This window comes from Phaenicophaeus curvirostris, chromosome 9 (assembly GCF_032191515.1).
Source record: "Phaenicophaeus curvirostris isolate KB17595 chromosome 9, BPBGC_Pcur_1.0, whole genome shotgun sequence".
Lineage (NCBI taxonomy): Eukaryota > Metazoa > Chordata > Aves > Cuculiformes > Cuculidae > Phaenicophaeus > Phaenicophaeus curvirostris.
The window spans coordinates 16,454,850-16,477,790 of record NC_091400.1 but is presented as its reverse complement, the minus strand read 5'-3'; the positions used below and the strand labels follow the sequence as shown (position 1 = coordinate 16,477,790).

The 22,941-nt window shown below is 41.6% G+C and overlaps 1 protein-coding gene across 2 annotated transcripts in view; it reads right to left on the bottom strand.

Moving 5' to 3' along the window:
* Positions 1-22,643, bottom strand: part of PANK1 (pantothenate kinase 1) — a 28,702-nt gene extending 6,059 nt beyond the window's left edge. The window contains exons 1-5 of one of the 2 annotated variants that reach the window (XM_069864328.1): positions 22,400-22,643; positions 13,181-13,533; positions 3,624-3,877; positions 1,386-1,562; positions 860-983 (exon numbers count right to left, since the gene is read on the bottom strand). In XM_069864328.1, the coding sequence (XP_069720429.1) occupies positions 860-983; positions 1,386-1,562; positions 3,624-3,877; positions 13,181-13,533; positions 22,400-22,643 (1,152 nt within the window). Of the gene's footprint in view, positions 1-859; positions 984-1,385; positions 1,563-3,623; positions 3,878-13,180; positions 13,534-22,148; positions 22,216-22,399 lie in introns of those variants that run through there. The other variant, XM_069864329.1, reaches the window with a different exon arrangement.
* Between the last annotated feature and the right edge of the window lie 298 nt (positions 22,644-22,941).

Below are 22,941 nucleotides of genomic sequence, written 5' to 3'. Positions count from 1 at the left end.
AGTTTTTTTTGGTTTTGTTTTTTTAGCATTTTCTGGGGTTAAGGGGTGCAAGGAGGCATTGATTAAAAAAAATAAAAGAAAAAAGTAAAAAGGAAGCACTTTCTCCTAACCACAGAACCTGGAGTAAAAACCATTACTAAAGATGTATTAAAAAAAAAAAAAAATCGATCAATTCATTGAGACTAGACAAAAGAGATCAGTTACCACAGAGCAGCAAAGGATGCAATTTACAGCTCAAAACGAGCATCTAGATGTTTGAGTTTTTGGTTTTTTAAACTGCTGTAAGCTGGAAAGGTGTATTACTAGAACAATCCATCCATAGTTATCACACTTAGAGGATGTAACAAGCATCTGATAGCAGTCTGAGGCAGGAATAAGGAACTATATTTTCCTCCTCTTTGACCTAATACAGTGAATCTTGTATTTCACACAATGCACAGCTAGAGCACATCATGCTATGGAAACAAGCCAAGCAAAATACTATTCAGCAAAGAAAAATCTGTCATCTGGTAAGATCCATTAATTACTAGAAGGTAATTGAGAGTATTAATTTGGATTACAAAGGTGTTATTATCTATGTATCACAGCTTGCAAGCCACTGAACAGCTCTAGGCATCAATGGCTCAAGACCTTTACAGATAAGTTATCTTCCCTGCCTTTGAAGCTGAAAGTACCTTACACTTTGCATCAAAGCATACACATAGCACAAATCAAAAGAGTTAGGATCCAACATTAAATATATGCGTATTTACCAAGGCCAATTACACATCCACTATAACAGAATTTGCATTTTTGTGCTTTGATAATCTTACTATGTCATTTCTAAAGGTTTTAAGCTTATAGTAATATGCTATCTTACCTCATTCAATGCACACATGCGAGCAATAGAACCTATGTTGTTGGTGATGGTGACCAAAGTAGCTCTGGCCAAGTCCTCTTTACTGATGGAATCTCTCTTTTCTTTACTCATCATATGGCCAAAGCTGTGTGAGGAAGATTATTCCTTTTAATATGAGTTATTGAGGAGTGCTAAAAGCCTTTAGAAATTTTATCATGTAATAAGCTTTGCTTGGATTTGATATCCATAGATTTGAGACAGATCTGAACATGTGAAAAGTGATCTCATTGGAAAGACAAAACATTGAGCATAGGCACTTCTAAAAACTCTAATTTAAATGGAAGTAAGCTACATCAAGCACTGCTTGTACCTGTTTACAAAAAGAAGAGCAAGAAGTAGGTGAGAGATCTAAGGACAAACCATGTGACACATTTACAGAAATATTTCCACGTTGACACAGCACATAGTCCAAGGATTATGTGCTCAGTTCAGCATGCACAGTAAGTTTTCCAAGGAACTCTCTAAAACCAGCTCAATTACCACATACCTTGAGGCTACAGCAGACCCCTGAAGGCCAAAGCGCTCATAGTCTCCTCCGTAAATATCTTTCACCAGCTTATCTACATTGGTGCTGTCTCCTTTCGCAGCCATTTCTAATGCTTCTTCAAATGTCTCACAGCCAGTCAGCAGACAGCACAGGCCCAGGAACGTTCCTCCTCCAAGACTAGAAAAGCACAGTTCTTTCAGACCAGGAGCTTGAACCAGCTTTTAACCACAGCTATTCAGACTCCAGTTTTCAACAGAGTCTACACAGCTACCTATTATATTTTTCGACTCCTCTCTCATGAAGCAAAGACATACAACCTAAATTGAGTTTGTTTACCACAAATGTAATCCAGTGCAGTTTTAACTAAACCACTGTTAACTCCTTAATATTTAAATAGGAGAAATGATGCTAAATAGAGGGAGCTGAGAACAAGGTCCAATCCAACACTGCAGATGTTAGTTTGCTATTAGTAGCACCCTAGCAAGTTTTCCTTGTGCAAGAATAATTAGCCAGCAGATCACTTAAGTCACTGATGAAAGAACAAACAGTGATCAAAGCTAAATACCTATGCAGGGCCAGACAGCCAAGGCAGATTTTGTCCCTCTAGCCAGTTGCAGGAAGCAGTCTGCTTTGTTCCTGTTCAGAGCAAGCCTAGCATTAGCCCTGAATGTCTCAGCCCTCCAAAGAACTCTGAGCGAGGAGCAGCCACTTTGATGCCTTGCACAGCCTCAAGTATGGTATTTACTGACTATATAAATTTATCAGAGAGTATATGACTGCGCAGAACAAGTTGCTAACTCATTTCATTAAAATTCTAGTTTGGACTCTTCAGTCTTAACAGATGAGATCTTCAGCTCGCTTACCTTTACATCCTTCCTCATTCTTTTTTAACCCTTGAGAAAGTTTGCTTATTTGCACTAATCACAGTCACACCAATCAGAGACTCTGTAAACAAGAGGATTGGTGAGACACCACGCTTGCATTTCATGAAAATGCACAGTAAGTCAGATAGTAACACCATTCAGTCAGTGTTCTTTGACTATTAGGCAAGTTTTTCAGAACAAATCTAGTAGCACTGTAATATATTCAGTATCTGAACAGTAGGAAGCTTTGCATACCACCCAAAGACAGTATTGATTGTATCATCTGTAACAACTCAGCAACCCACCACAGTCATGTTTTTCTTTTCTTAGTGGAAAGGATCAGAAGCACATTTACAGATACCAAAAGGGCTATGCTTGAAATTTCAACAACCAGAATTGCAGAATTCTGTTTTGGTGGTTGGTTTGTTTCTGTTTTGTCTTAAGATTACAAGATAACTAAAATGAAGTGTATCCATTTAGTTTGCACATATGAGGAATAGATTTATTGGTATTTTTACTACTAGTCTGGATGGACACATTTGTAACTGAAGTGGCTTTCTGTAGGTATTGTTGCTACATCTATAGAGGAAACTTAAACATGCCTCTGGCTGTTTTTTGGTCTTGAGAAAAAAATTCTGCATCCACACTACAGAACCCCAAAATTCTTAAACAGAGCAGTCACATCTGAATCTCTTACTAAACACAGGCCAGAGACTTTCAACTTGCCTCTACCCTACAAATAATTTCTCAGAGCACTAGCTGACCCAGGCTGAAATCACCCTAAAAACAAAGTAAGAATACAGACAATTAGATTTTAGTCTTTACACGCTTGCGTTCCTTAACTTGTCACCATAGTCAAAAGACTACCTATAAGGAAAGTACAGTCAGTAAGGAAATGAGATCAAGCGAGATTCCTCTGCCAAAATCTTGCAGTAGCAAGTAATTCCATGAAGTTTTCCTATACCCTGGATACATCCTAACCGCTAAGCAGGAATTTTCTTCTAGCCCAAACATTTTTCCACTGCTCTGGTTCTTTGGTGGCATCAAAGCAGGGGAGAGAAGACTCACTTACTGGGACACTTCAGTTTGATGATTCACAGCAAGAGATAGGAAGTAGTTAAGAATGCCAAGAAGCTATGGCAGCTCTAAAGCTGAATGGATCAATTATTTCCCTGACCCAGACCCCCTCTCCAAAGAGATCTCAGGATTCTTCCAGTCTTGCTACTGGCAGCTTTTAAAATAAATGAGAAGATAAGCACAATTTGGGGCTGCACCAACTGGCCACACTATATGGTTCTATCTGTTCAATTATTCAGGAGAAAAGAAAATCAAACTAAAAAAAGAAAAAAGAAAAAGAAAATAGAACTAAATTTACCTGGATCCTGTGACTCTTTTATAGTTGTCCTTAGAATACACAGCTAGGATGCTGACACCTGAGCCTATGTTAACCAGCAGCATAGGATACGGATTATCAAGGCAGTAAGGCTTTTTCTGGCACTGTTCAGGATCCGTAGGATTTTCAAAATAATAGCACTCTGGTTGACCATTGAAACCAACCGAATCAACATAAAGGAGGCCCTGGATCAAACAGTCCAATTCATCCAGTTTGTGGAGCTGTAGATCAGCAATCTGTAAAAGAACAAGAAATTAATTAACAAACATTTCCTAGTATAACATACTGAGAGGACAAAAGGCTCCACTGAAGCACTTTGATCACTTTATAATAGTAACACATTATGCTATTTAAACAGTACAAAGACCTGCCCAAGCATGAAGACAAACTAAAAGGAGTTTGCTGTTTGCCTGACAATGGGTACTTCCCAGAACATCGATGTGCTGTGCAGTAAGGTCCTTTAGTTCCTTTGCCTTTGAGATATTCCCTACTCCACAAGCAGGAAACATTTCCTCCCCCACTATTCTGAAGCAATAAATTTCTTTCCCTTACCCCTGTCCCAAGAGAAGCTCTGTTCTGCAGCTTTTGGACAGTATCTGACACATGCCTACACAACAGCATTCCTCAGAATGCGAAGTGCTGCAACTCATCATCCACCCATATTTCCCAGCAATTTAATGACATATTCAACAGAATCATTAAGATCAAGAAATTTCAGTTAAACAACACAAAGCCTTACAAAGTGCAGATGCTTATTATAATATGCATTAAATACGCAGTGCATTATGCTGGAAGGCTTGCATTTTTTATACTGTACGTCACCAGTAATCTGAGAGAGCTATATCTTTAAGTTATGATAAGCTCTTAAATACGCCTCACGAATAAAAGAGTATTCCCAATATCTGGTGAAAACCAACAAGATAAACCCAGTCAAAAACATTGCCCCACCCACGCCCCTGGCAAAATGTTCGTTAAAATATAAACATAACAGAAGGCAGAAAAACAATTATAAGAGCTTAAAAAGGATATTCCCTGTAAGACCTCACAGGTTACCAATACTGTACTTAAACACACACACCAACTTGCCATTCTCTTTACTAGAATTGGAAATCACATCCCTTTCTTGAAATAGGATACAGTGACACCTGCAGAAAGCCTCCTTTCAAGATGATATTGAGCCTAGACTTGTGTTAGGGAGGAGAGAGGGAGAAAAAACAGTAAAGTTGCCTGCCCAAACTCTGAGGTCATTTGCATCCTCACAGCTGCAAAGTAGGTCTTACCTAACTCCACTTTCCAGCCAAAAAAGCAATAGGGTATTAGGAACAAAACTGAGTTATACAGCACAGAGCTGAATCTCAAACATCTGCACATTGCAGGATGTTTTATAACAGCTAGTGGAGAAGATTTATGAGGCTACCTCCCTCCTATTTTTAAATACTGGAAGCTATATTAAGTCACTATATAGAGGAAAGATACTTCTGTCCAAGGGGCATGGCCAATGGTTACATTCTTTTGAGCTATTTAAATCTCTCCCCTTACATTTTTTCCTCTACTTGTAAATAGCCTTAACTTGCCCTAACTGAAAGCCATTCTACTCTTTAGGCCTGCCCTTTTGTTATACTTATTAGTCCTCATATCCTGGAAACCGCAGAAAAGAAATAAGACCAAAAAAACCAAGCCAGCAGTCTCAAAGACCTCAGTATAGATCCAGTTATTCATAGGACAATAGAGACAAGTGGAGATAAGTTTCTTCTTGTTTCAGTATTACCACACGCCTACACAAATAACAATTGCATAAACACAGCATAAAAGACTTGAACCATTTAGCCAGCAAATAAAAATAAATAGAAATTGTGAGAAAAGATTTTTAAGGAAATGTTACAAAAATCTTAAGGCTACTTCGCAAAAATCTTGGATTTCAGCAATTCCTTGCTACTAGACTGAAAGCAAAAGCTCCAGTCAAGAGAGACACGATACAAGGCATCAACATAATAAACGCTTCATGCGCTCTTTCTCATCACGCACATTGTGTCAGGCCCACGAAGTCATCACTAGTTAGAGGATTTAGTTTGTTAAAGACCCACTTGCACACAGCTAGTCAAAGAAATGGAAGACTAAATTAAACATGACTTTCTCTAGGTTATGCGCTGTGGAGACTCAGTTTCCTCATCTTACTGTGTAGCGTTGATGCTCATGACCAAACACAATCTAATACAGGTACAGCATGCACAGATGAACACGCAATGAACCAGAAGCCTGCCACACAAAGACAAGTCATTAGCAAACTTATGGCCCCTACCGTAAAACCTCTATTCTCCCGCAAGCCAAATACCCAGATACAAGCTTCTTTTATCTCATCCACACTACACTTCCATAAATATGTGAGCATCACTGAGAGACATGGCAAGACACAAGCAAGCAGTACAAATCAAAGAGTAAAGCACCTCTGGCACCAGTGCAAACACACAAAAATCCCTATTTCTACCAACTCTCCACTCAACACACCACTTTTGTAAGGACAGAACAAAAGAAACTAATCCAAGGTTCTTTTTCAAGCACTAAGCATAGCCGTTTTATTAGATCCAGCCCTCCACGTATAAAAGACATACCAGAAATTGCTCTGCTTTTTATAGCTCTGTGTTATATTTAACAGCTGATATACTGAAAGTAGAAAAGCCCTATCACTTCTTTCTTTCATCTATGATATACATAGCAGACTGAAAAACTGTTGTCCTGCATTGTTGCAGGAATCTGCTTTTTGGTTTTGGAAGGATGAAGACTGGTATCAGTATTCCATGTCGATCCACCTTCACTCAGAGAACCGTGAGCTACCAGACCTCTGAGGCTCCGAACAGCCCAATGAGCCACCACTCTTCTCATTTCTGAACACGAATTAGGGCACAGTTGCACAAGATGTAGTAATCCAGCCATGACAAAGCCAGGGTCACAATTCTCAGTCCCTTTCCCTGTATTAGAACTGCCTTTTCTCTATCATTTTTCTCACTCACAATGACTTAAGTAGCAAAACTGCATCACAAAATAGATGTGCCTGTAACATTGTAAATAACGTAAGGGTAGGAAATGTTTTTCTCCAGAGTATTCACTTGACCTCCCACACTCTACCTGTCCTTGTCTGTCAGCTGTTCAAATCACTTCTCCTTGCAGAAATCAAAGTTTATGTGCAAAATCCAAAAGAAAAACAGGAGATGTATGTAGGAGCACATTTTAAGCGGATGCTTCTCCTCCAACTTTTTACAAAATGCATTTGCAGTTATTTTCCAGCCCTTTACAATCCTTAATGTGAGGGCAGACAGTGTAATGGTCACCTTATCCTGCTCTGCATTCCTGTAACTATATTCAGCACAATGCCTCTCTAGAAAAGTATTAAATCAGAAAGTTGTGCTATGCGAGGAAGAACTGCAGAACTTAAGAGTATACAGGACCCAGGAGGGAATATGTATGATGTTTACAGGGAAACAACATGTACTTTTAAAAGAATAATTTTTCTTCATTATGGCCAGACGGTAGAAAATTATCTTTATTTTAGACTATGTTTTAAATACCAGGAGAAGGGAGGGAACAAAACACTTCCCAGTTCAAGGAACTATTCAAGACCATTAAAAGGAAGGATTCAGGACTTTAATGATGTTTACAAGTGGGTGCAACAAGCAAGGAAACAGTGAACACTTCCCTATGACAGTTCTTACCTTAGCAACAAACTCCTGAAACTCAGCTGATTTCAAGAATGCTAATGATACACAGAAGGTCTGGCTTTACTGTGTACACATGCTATCTGAAGGACAACAAAAGCCCACCTCTTGTCATACATTTGCAAGAACTGCTGGAAAACAACACTGTCTGTTCAAGTTTAGGGCTTGGGGTATTTTCGTTGTGTTGTTTGCTTGGGGTTTTTGGCATTTTTGTTGTTTTGGGGTTTTTTTTTTAAATAATATGCATAATGTCAAACTATTTTCTCTGTATTCAAGTACGAGACAGCATAGAAGGAAAAAAACATTGTACTAACTTGCTACCACTTTCAAGTATGGTAGCACAGAAGTCAAAGACTTGGATCAGGTTTGTTTCTTTATGGGCCAGTAAATATTTCCATTTCAGCACGGAAAACATCAAACAGCCCAGGCCTTTAGAAGTGAGCTGAGGGCAGCCATGACATATATGGAGCAGGGTTGAAGCCTAACGCATTACCACTGGTATGCGGACATCATTTCAATGAAGCTCCAGTTCATAAAAGATTTCACCTAGTTTGAATTTTCACACTGTTACTGAGTTCTGGTGAGCATAGGAATGTCCAAACCTAGATGCAGTTATGAGTCCATCTGTCTCTTGGACCTCCAATCAGAAATACATTTTTTTCCCCCAGTAAGAAACAATTAGGAACATAACATCTTGCAAGTTTTTAATTATCAATTAAAACAGCCTCATTTACAGTATCACTCTGGCTTTTATACGCCTTCTGGGCATTGGTCCAATTTTTATTTCTTATAATAGCTTATGGTCTAGCTTTTCCTTACATCTCCAGCTAACAACTGGAAAACAAAAATCACTCTCAAGCCACCAAGCTTACCGGTAAACTATTTTTCTTACAGGTTACAGGAAAGGTCAAGCTCCAAGTTTAAAATTTGTGTTGGGAACAGATTTCCTTCCTCTCCCCGCAAACGCTCTTTATTAAGTGATTGGTTTTTGGCCTAGGCACTGCTTCCATAGAAGCAAGCAGTAAAATTTCTATCAAGAGAAGTCAGGTATAGTATGTGTCTGTTCAGGAAAGGAGTACGAACATCCTATCCTTGAGCCACTGGAATCAACAGGAATTTTGCAACTGAGCATGTTTTAGACAAAAGTCCAAATAGTCCTTTCTTCCCTCCTACCCCCTGTACCTTTTACATTGAGTTACTTTACAAATCTGAGTGACAGTCTAGCAATTTACTGTGTTCAGTTCTGGGCCCCTCACCACAAGAAGGATGTTGAGGCTCTGGAGCGAGTCCAGAGAAGAGCAACAAAGCTGGTGAGGGGGCTGGAGAACAGGCCTTACGAGGAGCGGCTGAGAGAGCTGGGGTTGTTTAGCCTGGAGAAGAGGAGGCTGAGGGGAGACCTCATTGCTCTCTACAACTACCTGAAAGGAGGTTGTGGAGAGGAGGGTGCTGGCCTCTTCTCCCAAGTGACGGGGGACAGGACAAGAGGGAATGGCCTCAAGCTCCTCCAGGGGAGGTTTAGGCTGGACATTAGGAAAAAATTCTTCACAGAAAGGGTCATTGGGCACTGAAACAGGCTGCCCAGGGAGGTGGTTGAGTCACCTTCCCTGGAGGTGTTTAAGGCATGGGTGGACGAGGCGCTAAGGGGCATGGTTTAGTGTTTGATAGGAATGGTTGGACTCGATGATCCGGTGGGTCTCTTCCAACCTGGTTATTCTATGATTCTAATTTATTCCTTGTTATGATAACAGCATACTTTTGTGCAAGTAACACGCGTGTGATATCATGGAGAAGTCAGAGTATGAAGAGACTTGTATTACAGGTACACAAGCAAATAAGTCTATGTACTCCTTACTTTAAAAGAAGTGATGTTACTTGAGCATTTACAGAATATGCCAGGTGACAGTACATAATGGGGAAAGGAGGGAAGATTATCAGAATTAAGCAACAGATTCATCCATGCCTCAACACCACCGGTAGGTGACAATAACATCGGCCAGTCATAAAAACCAGTCATTCAGAAAGGGGAGGGAAAAAAACCCTGAAAACCAAGAAAAAACCCTAAGCTGGAAACAGTCCTTTTAATCATTCACTTCCTGATGCTCTTCAGCAAACAAAGTATATTCTCAGTAAAATTATTTCCATGGTTCTCCTCCTATCCAACACTGTGGATCATGAGAGGGAGGTTGGATAGCTAAACATAGCCAGATTTGCAGATTCAGTTGCCTTTCTAGAGGACAGAAGACAGGCTTAAGACAAACAGAAGATATTTCCCAATTTCATTTTATTTTTTAGCAAGCAAAAGCAACAGAGATGTCTAGATCAAATCTATTTAACTCATGTAGGTATTCAGAATTAGACACTGGAAGAGGCAAGTAACAACAGTGTGTTTACTTGTCTATTTAAAGGACAAAAAGCTGCTGCAATCTTAAAATAATTCCTTCTTTGGGATTTGAATGTTGTTTTGCAATATGTTGGATCTTTTGTCCTAAATCTATGCAATCTTGAAAGTCGCATAAACATTTACAAATACCATGAAAGACAAATAATTTAAAAGTACATACACAGGGAAATAAAGGGACAGAACAAAAGCATGTTACCTCTATGGGTTTTGTGAGTTTCCTAGCACTTAGCCAGAAACTAACATTCACAAACATACTTAGGTTTTTCCACATTGCTTCTAAGTAACAGAAACAGTAACACTTAAAGCCTCCTTCACATAAGGCATGACACAATATTGAATGCTGCAAGAGCAGGATATTAGACTTGGCACATTTTCTCTACTTCTACAGGTGCATTAGAGTGATCAAATATTTGAAAGAGGCATTTCAATGCTTTGAGAGTAATCCTGAAGCTGTTGTCCAATATCAATTTATAGCCAGCAGAACACACAGAGACAGCCAGCTGCTGTTATGACAGCTAATGAAGTATGACAATTTAAATGCTAGTACCTAGGACACTCAGCCCTTCAAGAGGGATTAAGCAAGCAAACCTTCATGTAATGGAGAGTATTTTGCTTCTGTACTACTTTACGGATATTAGTTTGAGCCAAGAAAGGCTTGCTATAAAAAAACATGTGGAACTGGATAGCTGCAAAAAGACATGTCAAAAGCACTCACTCAGGTGTAAGAGCACTTTAGCAATAGCTTCATGCTACAAAACAGCCCAGCCAGCCTTTATAGTGTTGTTCTTAAACTACCTACAAGTTCTGCAGTGCACACAATGTTAACTAGCACTGCACAGATGTGGAATTTCATACCTAAATCTACTAGTACTTTGCTATGCAATCTCGTATTTTTGTACAATAGCTAGCAAAACAGCCCAGACTTCAGCAATGGCTTCCAGCGCTACATTGACTATATTGCGATTGAGATCACAGAGACTGGTCCCTCAGCATAAACAGCATTTTTATGTCTGATAAAGCCAAACCTATGGAAAGAAATGCCTAGCTGTGATAGCCACTAGACAACTTCCAGTTCACTTGTACAGCTGTGGGAGCAAGGGCCATCAACTTCCTTATTAAGTAAGCAATGCATGATGCAGGAGAGACGAATTTTGGAAGACAGACCATTCCAAAAGGATAGTCAGCCTCTTCAGAAAGTCTCCAAATGCCCCTCACAGTCACTAGAGAATACAAGCCAAATCATCCTCTGGACACATGGAAGGATGCTTAAAAACCTGAAGTGAGGCCACACGATTAGCACTGAAACTCACCCACTACTGTAGTGCCAACATCCTCACACAACGTGAGACAAACTGAAACTTTTGAGGGCTCAATCATTGGTAGACTAACAGTTACATAAAGGACTTGCAACCAGCCTAAAGGACAAAAGATGTGGCACTAGTAGCAGACTACTACAGCAATTCTAGGAGACTAGGAGAAGTCTGTCTAGAAACCTGCCTGGACAGGGACCTGAGTGTGTTGGTTGACAGCCCACTGAACATGAGCCAGCAGTGTGCCCAGGTGGCCAAGAAGGCCAATGGCATCTTGGCCTGTATCAGAAACGGCGTGACCAGCAGGTCCAGGGAGGTTATTCTCCCTCTGTACTCGGCACTGGTGAGACCGCTCCTCGAATCCTGTGTTCAGTTCTGGGCCCCTCACCACAAGAAGGATGTTGAGGCTCTGGAGCGAGTCCAGAGGAGAGCAACAAAGCTGGTGAGGGGGCTGGAGAGCAGGTCTTACAAGGAGCGGCTGAGAGAGCTGGGGTTGTTTAGCCTGGAGAAGAGGAGGCTGAGGGGAGACCTCATTGCTCTCTACAACTACCTGAAAGGAGGTTGTAGAGAGGAGGGTGCTGGCCTCTTCTCCCAAGTGACAGGGGACAGGACAAGAGGGAATGGCCTCAAGCTCCGCCAGGGGAGGTTTAGGCTGGACATTAGGAAAAAATTTTTCACAGAAAGGGTCATTGGGCACTGGAACAGGCTGCCCAGGGAGGTGGTTGAGTCACCTTCCCTGGAGGTGTTTAAGGCATGGGTGGACGAGGTGCTAAGGGGCATGGTTTAGTGTTTGATAGGAATGGTTGGACTCAATGATCCAGTGGGTCTCTTCCAACCTGGTTATTCTATGATCCTATGAATTCAGCAGCTTGATAGTCCTTCATTAGACCAGCTGCTTCCATATCCAATATTCACTGAAAACGACTGTGCAACAGTGTAGCAGCTGGAATTCATGTTCACCTCTTACAGCATTCTCTCTCCCACTTACTATCTTCATCATCTGGTAGGTGACAGGGATTGACAATGAAAAAAACTCTTGGACTGCAGGAATGGATGCTTGGAGTTAAAAGTGAAGCACATAAAGCCTTGGACTGCAGTCAACAGCAGTTGGTACATCAGTATGATAGTTCCCCAGACAGAAGCAGAGCGAGAAAAGCAACTGTGTAACCTGTCACAACCAGCAGTTGTCCCTCACTCTCAAGATCAGGTCAAAATCTGTGGAACAAAGCGTCAGACTTGCCTGCCAAGTAAATAATTCACATTAATCTTAGTGATACTGCTCTGGTACAGGCAGATTAGTCATTCTTTCACAGAAAATAAATGGATATGCTACAGTAGAGAGACACACACACAACAGGCAACTGCCTTCTGAATTACTCTCTCTCTAACGCAGTTTGTACTACAGCTGTCCCCACAATTAAATTTTGTAGTGCATGCTACTGCACTCATGCAGGACCTAAGACTATTGCTGAAGTTTACACGAACAGCAGCATCCCAATATTTCAGATTTCCACCAACTTCTGGGGCTCCCTGCAGATACTACTTTTAAATTCTAGGGGATCTGGGACCTAGTCACCTCATGAACTGCTTTCTTCACAAGACACACTCCCAGAACTGAAACCAAAAGCTAGCTGCTATTGTCATGCTTCCATACACTGTTTCTCTCCCTGCTGCACACTTGGCCTTCTAGACTCTTGACTTAAGCCTCCTTGAAGACTAATAGAAGAGAAAAGGAACCAGAATCTAATTTCCAGCCCATATGGTTTAATTTCTGGTTTTCTAACAGACATCCAGTTTGCAAGACAAGCACCTAATCTTAGGCTTTTAGGTTGTCATAACACACCCTCAGCTGATTATGACACATCTGATCATCACAGCTGTACTCTAAAAAGAACTTATTTACTGTAGACATCCTGCACAGCTAAGCTTCAGTACAATAACCAGCAAGCAGAATATCCTCCATGTTTTCAGCAATTCCACCAGTGAATTGATTCTGCTATCCTTAACCAGTTAGGATACACAAAAAAAAAATGTTGTTTTCTCTGCAAGTTTTAGCAGCGGGATTCCCATGTTTTCCCAAAGCACTTCCCACTGAACCCTTGCGAACTGTTCACGTACCGTTCTAAAGTCCTCCTCAAACTTGTAAGCTCCGCCTCCTGTGGCACAGAGCGTGGTGTGCAAACTGGAGAAGTTCTTTTCACTACCCATCTGTATGAACCTGTGCATGGCACAGCTAGGAAAACGGATGAAATGCAGGTTTCCTTTGCGTCCACACATTGTCAAATTTTTCAGTTCAAGATGGACATCGCGAATGCCAGTTTTACCATAGGCTGTATTGGAGGTCAAGTATTTCCTAATGCTTTTCAAGTTTTCCACCTCCTCCTGCTCCTCTTCTGCAGTAATGTCCTTAGGTTCAAAGTAGACCAGTTTTACCAATGTTCCACCGATATCCATTCCAAACCATGGAAACGCTACAGATGAGGGGTTTGGGAAGGAAGAAAGAGAAAGTCACTATAAATATACAGGTTAACCATATCACCCAAAACATTTGCTGAAAGACAATTCAGTGCAGTCACAGTAGCAGCATCTGCTCCTGAAAGCTGGAAGTCATTTACATGTCCAATTCACATGTACTGAACACCCCAAGTTAAGACTTCATAAAGCCTCATTTAAGAAAAAGAATAAATAAAATCTCAGAATACTCCTCTCTGGAGAAGCATGTTTTAGTAAAAATGAAAATATTTTTTCCCAGGAGAACATTTTACTCTTTAGTCATCACCTCTTGAAAGAACACATTAACTGCATTTCACCCAGTCTGACCCCTGGCACCAATTCTTAAAATAGACTAAGGAGGGAAGGCAGAGGAAACAACGAAAAAGGAGAATAAGATTTCTCAAGTCGTATTCCCACTGTGAAACATCTTGGCTTTCCAAGACAAGTTGGAATTTCTAATCACAAAGCTCTGAGCAGTAGCAATTCATTAACTCCCATTATGCTGGGAGTCTTCAGACTTCAACCCACTCAAAATAGCAGCTCTGTTGGTACCACACAATCTGCATATATTATCAGAAAAAGAATAAGCCAATTTAAGTACAGTATTTATTACTAACAGTCCTCCTCTTTCAGCAGAAGCTCCCTTTGCTAGTATATATTATAGACTATAATAGAACTATACAAGAAATGCCACTACTTGCTTCTCACCATACATACATTTGCCACAGCCAGCACAGGTCTACCAAAGCCTTTGTTCTGTTAACAAGAGAAAATCACTACAGATAACACATAGAAGATAATAACTGACCAGACTGGTCAGCCTGTTCTACTTATATATAAGATAACTTCATGAAGCAGTAAGTAGTGAGAACACAAAATCTGTACAGGTACTATAGAAGGAGGCAGCTAGTAATGTTTCTTGGAGAAATTAAATTAGAAGCATCAAGTATGTGGCTAACACACAAGATCCATTTCTAAAGTTGCAGTCACACAGTCATCTCTCTACTTTTAGGGAGAACCAGGCAGAGCTCCTAGCAATGTGATTCTACCAACTAGGACATCCCACTTAGCATTGACACAAACTCCAAACCATGAACACCACATGAATCACCGATTTTTCTGTCAGTTAGCCTAAATGTAAACAACTTGTTACAAAGATTTTTAATAAGAAAAGGAGGCACTGATCACACTGTTCTTCCTCATGTAATCACAAATCAGCATTCAGTTACACAGCTTCAGGCTGCAAGGAACATAGACACTTTATTTCTTACCACAAGCATCTAAGAATCATTCTGTGAGGCTGAATAATTTTAAAGTCTAAATTTCATAACTGTTAATACATTCCCCCTAACCATAATGGAGTTATTTTGCTCCACTGCTGTATGTTAAATGCATGTACCTGAAAGGAGATTGTAGAGAGGAGGGAGCTGGCCTCTTCTCCCAGGTGACAGGGGACAGGACAAGGGGGAATGGCCTCAAGCTCACCCAGGGGAGGTTCAGGCAGAAAAAAAAATTTCACAGAAAGGGTCATTGGGCACTGGAACAGGCTGCCCAGGGAGGTGGTTGAGTCCCCATCCCTGGAGGTATTTAAAAGATGGGTGGATGAGGTGCTCAGGGGCACGGTTTAGTGGTTGATAGGAATGGCTGGACTCAATCCTGGAGGTCTTTTCCAACCTAGTGATTTTGTGAAACAATTGAATCATCAGCTTCACCCCTCTTTCCCTAAGGACAAGGCAGGCATAATGCGCAAACTCCCCTGAAGTACCTTGTTTACAGTTAAGGTTTTCTAAGAGCATCTACTATTATTTGTTGTAAAGTCCAATATCTTCTTCCATACTCTACAGGCTGCAAGACGTAAAGATACTGACATGAAGTCTAATTTGAGGTTTGGGAAGATACATCCCACACAGATGCATGAAAGCTCCCTGAAACATGAAACATCCAAAACAAGTGTTACCACACACTAACCTATAACTCAAACACTTTTGGAAGTACTAGGTAAATATTTAAGCAGGCATGGTTGGGTCCACACTGGGCAACACAAGTACAATGATGTGGAGCTCAGGACGCTAATCCCGTTAGCAATTTATACGAATCTGTTTAAGCTAGTAAGAACTTTAATTAGCTGTCCTACTGGAACAGTAAATTTCCTCCTCAGATATATCTTAACTATGCAAGCAAGAAGTTTAAAACTGACATGGCTGCACTGTGCAATACAGGACCAGCCTGTAGCTAAGCATAAGACTATTTCCAATATTCGGCATTAAGGGCATAAAATCTTGCTACAATCCACCTGCACCAACAATTGCTTTAAAGCTATACTGTAGATCTAATCTTTAAGACAGGTAAGAAGTATTCCACCTTCCTATCAAACACAAGTCCAACAATAAAAGTGTTAAGTCCTAATAACTGAGAGCTATTCATAAATGACTGCCAAGCTATTTACTTTTATATCTTAACATTTTGAGAAGTCATAACTAAATCATTAAGAAAAAATAAGTACTGTAGAAATCAACTATGAAGTTATTTCAAAAGTCTGTATCGTTCTTGGGATAGGTACACACAATGCTCACATTTAAAAAGCAAGTAAATATGCATTTTTATTTTATTCTTGCTGTGAATCTAAGTTTCTTTCATTTTGTTGTGAGCCAAACAGAGAGCTGCAGGGAGAACTTTACTCCTAGAACAGCAGCAGTGTTCTTCAACACAAATAATGAGTACAAGATCAGTCCACAAAAACTATTTCAGTCATGCAGAACAACAGTTTAGTTTTCTTCACAGCTATCTTTCACACCAGCTATCTGTTACAATCACTGGCAGTAAAGAGGACAACTATTTTGACTGGTCAACCAATCAGGTCAAAACGCAAGTCTCAAAGTTCCTGACAAGTCCCATTGAAATTCATATAACTTCTGTACAGCTGGAGTTATAGTAGAAACACTACTGTATTCCAGGGATTATTTAAAAAAAAATAAATCTTGTTATATTTTGTTACTTTCAATACGTTCCAAAACAAAATGCACCACTGAAGAACTTCAGTATCTTTAGATAACCCACCTAGGCTGCTGCCTTAGCTACTCAACTTCCCTGACACCATTGAATGCGGTGCTAAAGGGAGCATGCATGCAGACTGCAAAGTCCTCCTGGGTTCTCCTGCCTCCCTGAACAGAGGGAGCATAGCATTCAGAGGCAGCCAAAATTACTAGGGCCCTCCCTGCCACAACCAGAGAGTATGAAGAAAGCAAGCTATTCATGTAGATACAATCCCTACAGAGCTGAGAGAAAATCCGGGTAACATTGTAGCATTTTTAAAATTTATTTATTTATTTTTTAGCCTGGGTTGTTTGTTTCAAACTGGAAGTCCGGCATTTCATTGAGAACCTGAATAAATGTCCAGTCTGAGTTACTAAAAGCCAGGCAAATAAGCAGAAGCGAAATACATCATATGCACATTTGCTAACACTTTGAATAACTGTGTTATTTACTATGAAAAAGAAGACATTGTGTATGTTACAGAGATGCTCTCACAGTGTGAAAAATGCACTCCTTTACTAAAATTGTCTGACAACATTGTTACGGGCTGAATTCTCTGTTCTCAGCAAAGTCAGTATGCAATACACCTATTGGGTCAATGCAATCTATTACTGTGGAGAAACTGTTCTACTGTATTGCTACACTGCAGTAAGCCATAAAAGATAACAACACTACAAAGTCTATGTCCAATCAAACTGACACATAAAGTGTCAAGATGAATCATGCATTCTTAAAAGCCTAGCATAAATCAAAAGACTCCACCTACCTTCTTAAGAAAATCACTTCTCCTTATGTTAAACTGTACCATCTACTTACTAGTTTGTTATCTCAAGATAAAAACCTCCATTACTCCAAAATTTCGCTGCAGAAGCATGCAACAATGCAAACAGAAGGTATCTACATCATTGCATAATGAGGTAATTTGATGCACACCAGAAACTGGGCTATCTAGGGGAAAGGTTCATTCATGAGAAACTGCACGACACATTTTACCTAGTTTCTTCACAAACTTTGAAGAGAATGAACCTGCAAGGCTATTCCCATAAGGTGTATTACAGCCAAAACTGAACACAGTTCAGTTTTTAATTTTTTAAAAAATTCTGTGTATCATACAATACAAGGAGCAAGTGTGGAGGGCGAACATGAAGTCACAACAAGGACAAGATGGGGGCAGCAAGAATGAAAGGGAACTCTGGTCACTGAATAACATTTCCCCTCCAATAAAGAGGATAAGCAAGTGTAATCCTTTTCATATGTTTAAACAACCACCACATAAGTTAGCAGAATCTTTTTACTCCAACTCTTACAAAAAGATTGTGCCTGAATCCTGCTGGACAGAACTTCCTTTTCTCTACCTGAACCCTAGGCTTATCCATGACTAGTCTGCAGCAGCTTCTTCTTTTGCCAAAACCATTTCAGCTTATACACCTCTCTTACTCCTTAAACACATGTACAGTATCTCATGTTTTTATCAGTAGTTTGAATGATGTTATCAATACTCTGATATCTTAGTCATAAGTATCCAAGAAAAAAAACTCGGTTCAGCTGCCTTTCTTCCTGGACACACATATGATGAAATCCTATTACTTCATTAACATTTTTCATTTGCATTTAATCTGCGCATTGCTTGATGCTCTGATGATCTAAGAACTTCTTGTTTAAACTGGGACTGAAAGTGGGGAGAGAGCAAAAAATAAGGGGAAAAAAAAATCAAAATGGTCAGTGAGATGGCATAGTATTCTCAGAGCTTTTCTAAAAGCTGTTTTTTTATTAAAAAAGCTGATAACAGCTTATATATATTTTTTCAATTATTTCTTCCTATTTTACAGTTATTTTAAGCAATCCAAACATGTAAGATGGAAGCATTTGAACAAAAATAGAATACAAACCTTGAAATATTAATTATATCTGCTTAGTAATGGAAGTTTCTTCAAACCTTACTAAGCTAGAGCTGAATAAATCATGCACATATTTCAGGTGAAGCCTTCTACTTCCTTCAGCAGCAAGTGCTTAATGGATGTCTACCTCCTCAACAGAGAAGTTGTAAAAAAAAAAAAAAAAAAAAGAAAACCCTACACAACTGAAAACACACCCTAAACCAAACCTAAACAGAAAAGCACAGGGTTGTTTGTTAAACAGTTGCAACCATTCACACCTATATAGTCATAGTACCAAACATTGATTGCTGAAGATAGCACTGGGAGACTAGATCATTCCATAGCCTGTATAGCTTCATGAAAAATCCCTAACAAATAAAAGCCAAATTTACAATGCTACAAGAAGCGATGGTTAGGTCTTGAGAATCTCATTCTTGGGTCTGGCAGCACCCAGCCTGATGGAAGAGATTTGCCTGTCTCCCATTGCTGTTGGAAAGGCCTTATCTTCTTGGTAAGGCAGATAAGCAGTGTTAACTAACAGAATGCTGGACTACAAAACACCAACTAGTTCAGTTTGTTAGATCAGTCCTATTCCATAAGCAACCCTCACTTCCACCTCCATTAAAAACAGCTAGAGACTGACTTCACACAGCATGTTTCCTGAAGAAATTCTCAAGATTAAACACTTGTGGGATATCTGATGCCCTGGACAAAGTTTCAGTAACTGATAATGTTGTACATATTCGCTGTGTCAAACAACAGCAAGACAAAATTTTTACTCCTGTATTCTTCACTAAAATATGCCATATAATTGTGGTGTTCCATATTTAACACCACCGCAGCTGAAAGCCCTAGGTTTTCCAGTTTCCACCTGGCCTTACTACATAGCCATGCTAGAGCCAGACATCAGGCGTTTAATCTAAATATTGGCCAAAAGCATTCTCTGCTGTGAAGCTACAACTTGAAGTGTTTAGAAATTAACTGTGGCAGTTATAACCCAAGTTAGTTGTAAAGGGTCACCCTGTCTCAAAACACACATTCTTTGAGCCCTAACAAACACCAGCTGTCCTGGGATGAGATGCAAAACACTGATTGGAATAAAGACCCCAAAGCGTTTCAGCCGGCTCCTTCCCTATATCTGATGCAGAATAAGGCTGTGGAGCACCAGTCGAGTGAACTGTCACACTGAAATCTTAGTCCTTACTCGGCTACAATGCTGTTTCACATATATTGATAAAGTCACCTAACATATTTTCTTTCTTTTGTTCAAAGATCACATTTAAACTGAACACGATGACACTTTAACAGGCTTCTGAAATTTGCAGAATTCACATTGTTTCAGTATTTTATTGTCTTCTGGATGACTTCACAGCTCAAGGAATCATAACAGATACTTTCCCTTATTCATCGCGCAGTGCTATGGTACAAAAAGGTACTGTAAACCCTAGCCTCACAGAGGGTCTGCAGATTTGAGCAAGAAAACTAAGCCCACTACCCTTAACAACTCATCTAGCTCAACTGAGGAAAAATCAAAACAAAAAACAGCTTCTCAACAGAAAAAGCAGAAGGCAAGTCAAAAGGATAGAAATTAGTCCACAGATCCTCTGTCACCACAGGCTAATCAGCGAAACACACTGGTTTCACAGAAAATATTCCCTTCTCAGAGGGGAAAAAGTCTTGGGAATATAGAAGTCTACCTCACTTTGGCAGAAAGGAAAAGCAAGCAAAAGAACATATAATTTATAAACAATAATTGCTGCAGATACATTTCATTGGTTAAAATATTGGGAAATATCAATTATCTCATTATCCTTACCACCACGCAAAGCAAACCCCACAATCAATAGCGAAGTGTGGCAACCACACTTCATTTTGCAATGTGTCCTTAAGCACAGAACAAACATCTGCAAAGGCCATTAAATACAAAACCCAGCAAAACGGGACTTTGTAGCATTCACTGTAGCACTGACACAGTGAAAACCTATGCAGTACCAGGAGAATTTAAGTATGATTTGATGAAAGCGTGCTATGATATTTTCCTGCAAGACTAATAGTAAATTGCAAATTTTTTCTTGTGCAAAATAAACCATACAAATTAAGTACAAGATCAGAAAGAATTCACATATTTAGCAAAGCAATCGCCCACAAAAGAATTCTACAAAGCACTCTTTACTCTGATAGGCGTTTTCCCTTCAAGAAGGGAGGGACGTTCCAAATTCCTCATTCTTATTCAAGTGATGACATGAATCCCTAAAAGCTTTACTCTTTGATTCAAAGTAGTTTTTACTACTATGAAGCGTTTGATATGCAAGTGCTGACTCCTCTGAGTTACACCAAATAATAAAGCAAGTTAGTCCAAGTTCTGCAGACTTTGTTCCTGAATGAAAATGTGAAGTTGGACAAAGACTGCAAAACCAGTTTGCAACAGAGGATGATTTGGTCATCAGTAAGTTAGATTTGATAAAAGATTAATTTAACTATCAACAGGTATTGAAAGGACTACATAATTAATTGATGCAGAGAATACTCTAAAAGAAAGTGGTCTGCATAGCTCAGCAAAAACGTTTAAAAAGCCAGAGAAGGTACTGGTCAATAAGCAGCCCTGCAAAAGCTGCAGCTCTCCAAGGCTGCTTCTGACTATTTCCTTCTGCTTATCTAGAAAAGCTTTTCTAAGCTTTTCATTTCAAAAGAAAGAAGAAAAAAAAAATCCAGAGTGGCTCCATGCACACTACTCCCTACACTGAGCGGAAACGTTTTTACATTTTAGCAGTGAATAGCTGTGATTCTGATGATCCCAAATCACCCTTTCAGAACAAAGAAGAAAACATATGTTGGCTTTATTTGTTGACTAGCGAAGTGAGAGTGCACAGAAATGGAGAACTTTCTCCACCGGACTGCATTACTTGTAGAGCTCATAACGGAATTATTCAATAGCTCCATACCTATATTTAAGTAGTTATCTAAGACAAAGTAAGTAGAAGATAGTGCTAATCAAGAAACCTCATACAATTAAGTATGCAACGAACAGGGGTGTCCAAGACTCACAGCCTTCAAACAGAACACGAAGCAGGCAGCCAGTTCACTAGCACCTTCCCAACGAAAGAACACACGGAGAAGAGAAGGATCCGAGGAGATATTACAGCGACCTTCCAGTATCTGAAGGGGCTACAAGAAAGCTGGGGAGGGACCTTTTACAAAGGCTTGTAGTGACAGGACCAGGGGCGAGGGCTATGAAGTGGAGAGGGACAGATTTAGACTAGATATAAGGAAGAATTTCTTCATAATGAGAGTGGTGAGACACGGGAACAAGTTGCTCAGGGAAGCTGTGGATACTCCATCCCTGGAGATGTCCAAGACCAGGTTGGACGGGGGGTTGGGCAGCCTGGGCTGCTGGGAGGCGTCCCTGCTCACGGCAGCGGGGTTGAAACTGGATGATCTTTGAGGTCCTTCCAACCCAACCTATTCTACGATTCTACGCTTCTACCCCAAACCCAGAGGCGATGCTCATTAGGAGCTCATCACAAATTTATCGCCTTTGCGAGGTATTTTTTTCCCCTCCAGCCAGGATAACTCGCCCTCCGCTCCCAGCTCTACTTTTCCCTGAATTCCGCCGCCGCACGGGAGAGGGTAGGGGCCCGACCCGAGCCGGCAGAGCCCCCCAAAAGCGCCCGGGCGTTACTTACAGCGCTGCTTGGGCTCTATGAGCTTCATGGGCGCGTCCTGGCGGCGGCGGAGCCGGCGGGGACCCTGCAGGCGCGGAGCGAAGGTGCCGCCGCTCCCCGCCCGCTGCCGCCCCATTGGCGCAGGGCGGGCCCGGCCTCCGCCACCCCAGGGCAGCCGCATTGGCCGGCGCGGGGGGCGCTCGCTCCGCCCGGCCGCGGCGCGGGGGAAGGGGACGTCGGGGTGTCGGCGCGGGGCCGCGCTCTTCACTTACGCGTCCGGTGGCGGCGGCCCGAGTCCGTCCTCCGGCGCAGACGGCATTTCTTGGCCGGGGAGCCGTGTCCGAGCGGCGGCGGCTCCGGGCGGAACAGCAGCGGGTGCGGCGCCTCCCCGCGGCCGCCGGGGCTCGAGGGGCGGAAGCCGTTGTGCAGCCGCCCGCCCGGTAGCGAGCGCGGGGAGGCGGCGGCGGGCGGCGGCCCCGCCGAGGCGGCGGCCCGGGCGCGGAGCTGCTCCCCCATGACGGCACCGGTCCTTTGTCTGGCGGCCCGGGCGGCAGCGGCTCAGGCCCCGCTCCTACCCGCGCCCGCGGCTCGCGGCGCCGGGCCTGCGGCGCCCTCCCCCTCCCGCGGCGCACGCGTCCTGCCCGCAGCGCTGCGGAGGGGCGGCCACCGCCTTCCGACGGGGACACGCCCCGTCCGGCGCAAGCGGCGCGGGGTCATCGTCCTCACGGGGTGCGGGGGTCGGTGCCCCCGGGGCCGCGGCTGTCCCGGGACCTGCGGCTCCGCCGTGACCTTGGGCGCTCTGCACCCGCGCGGG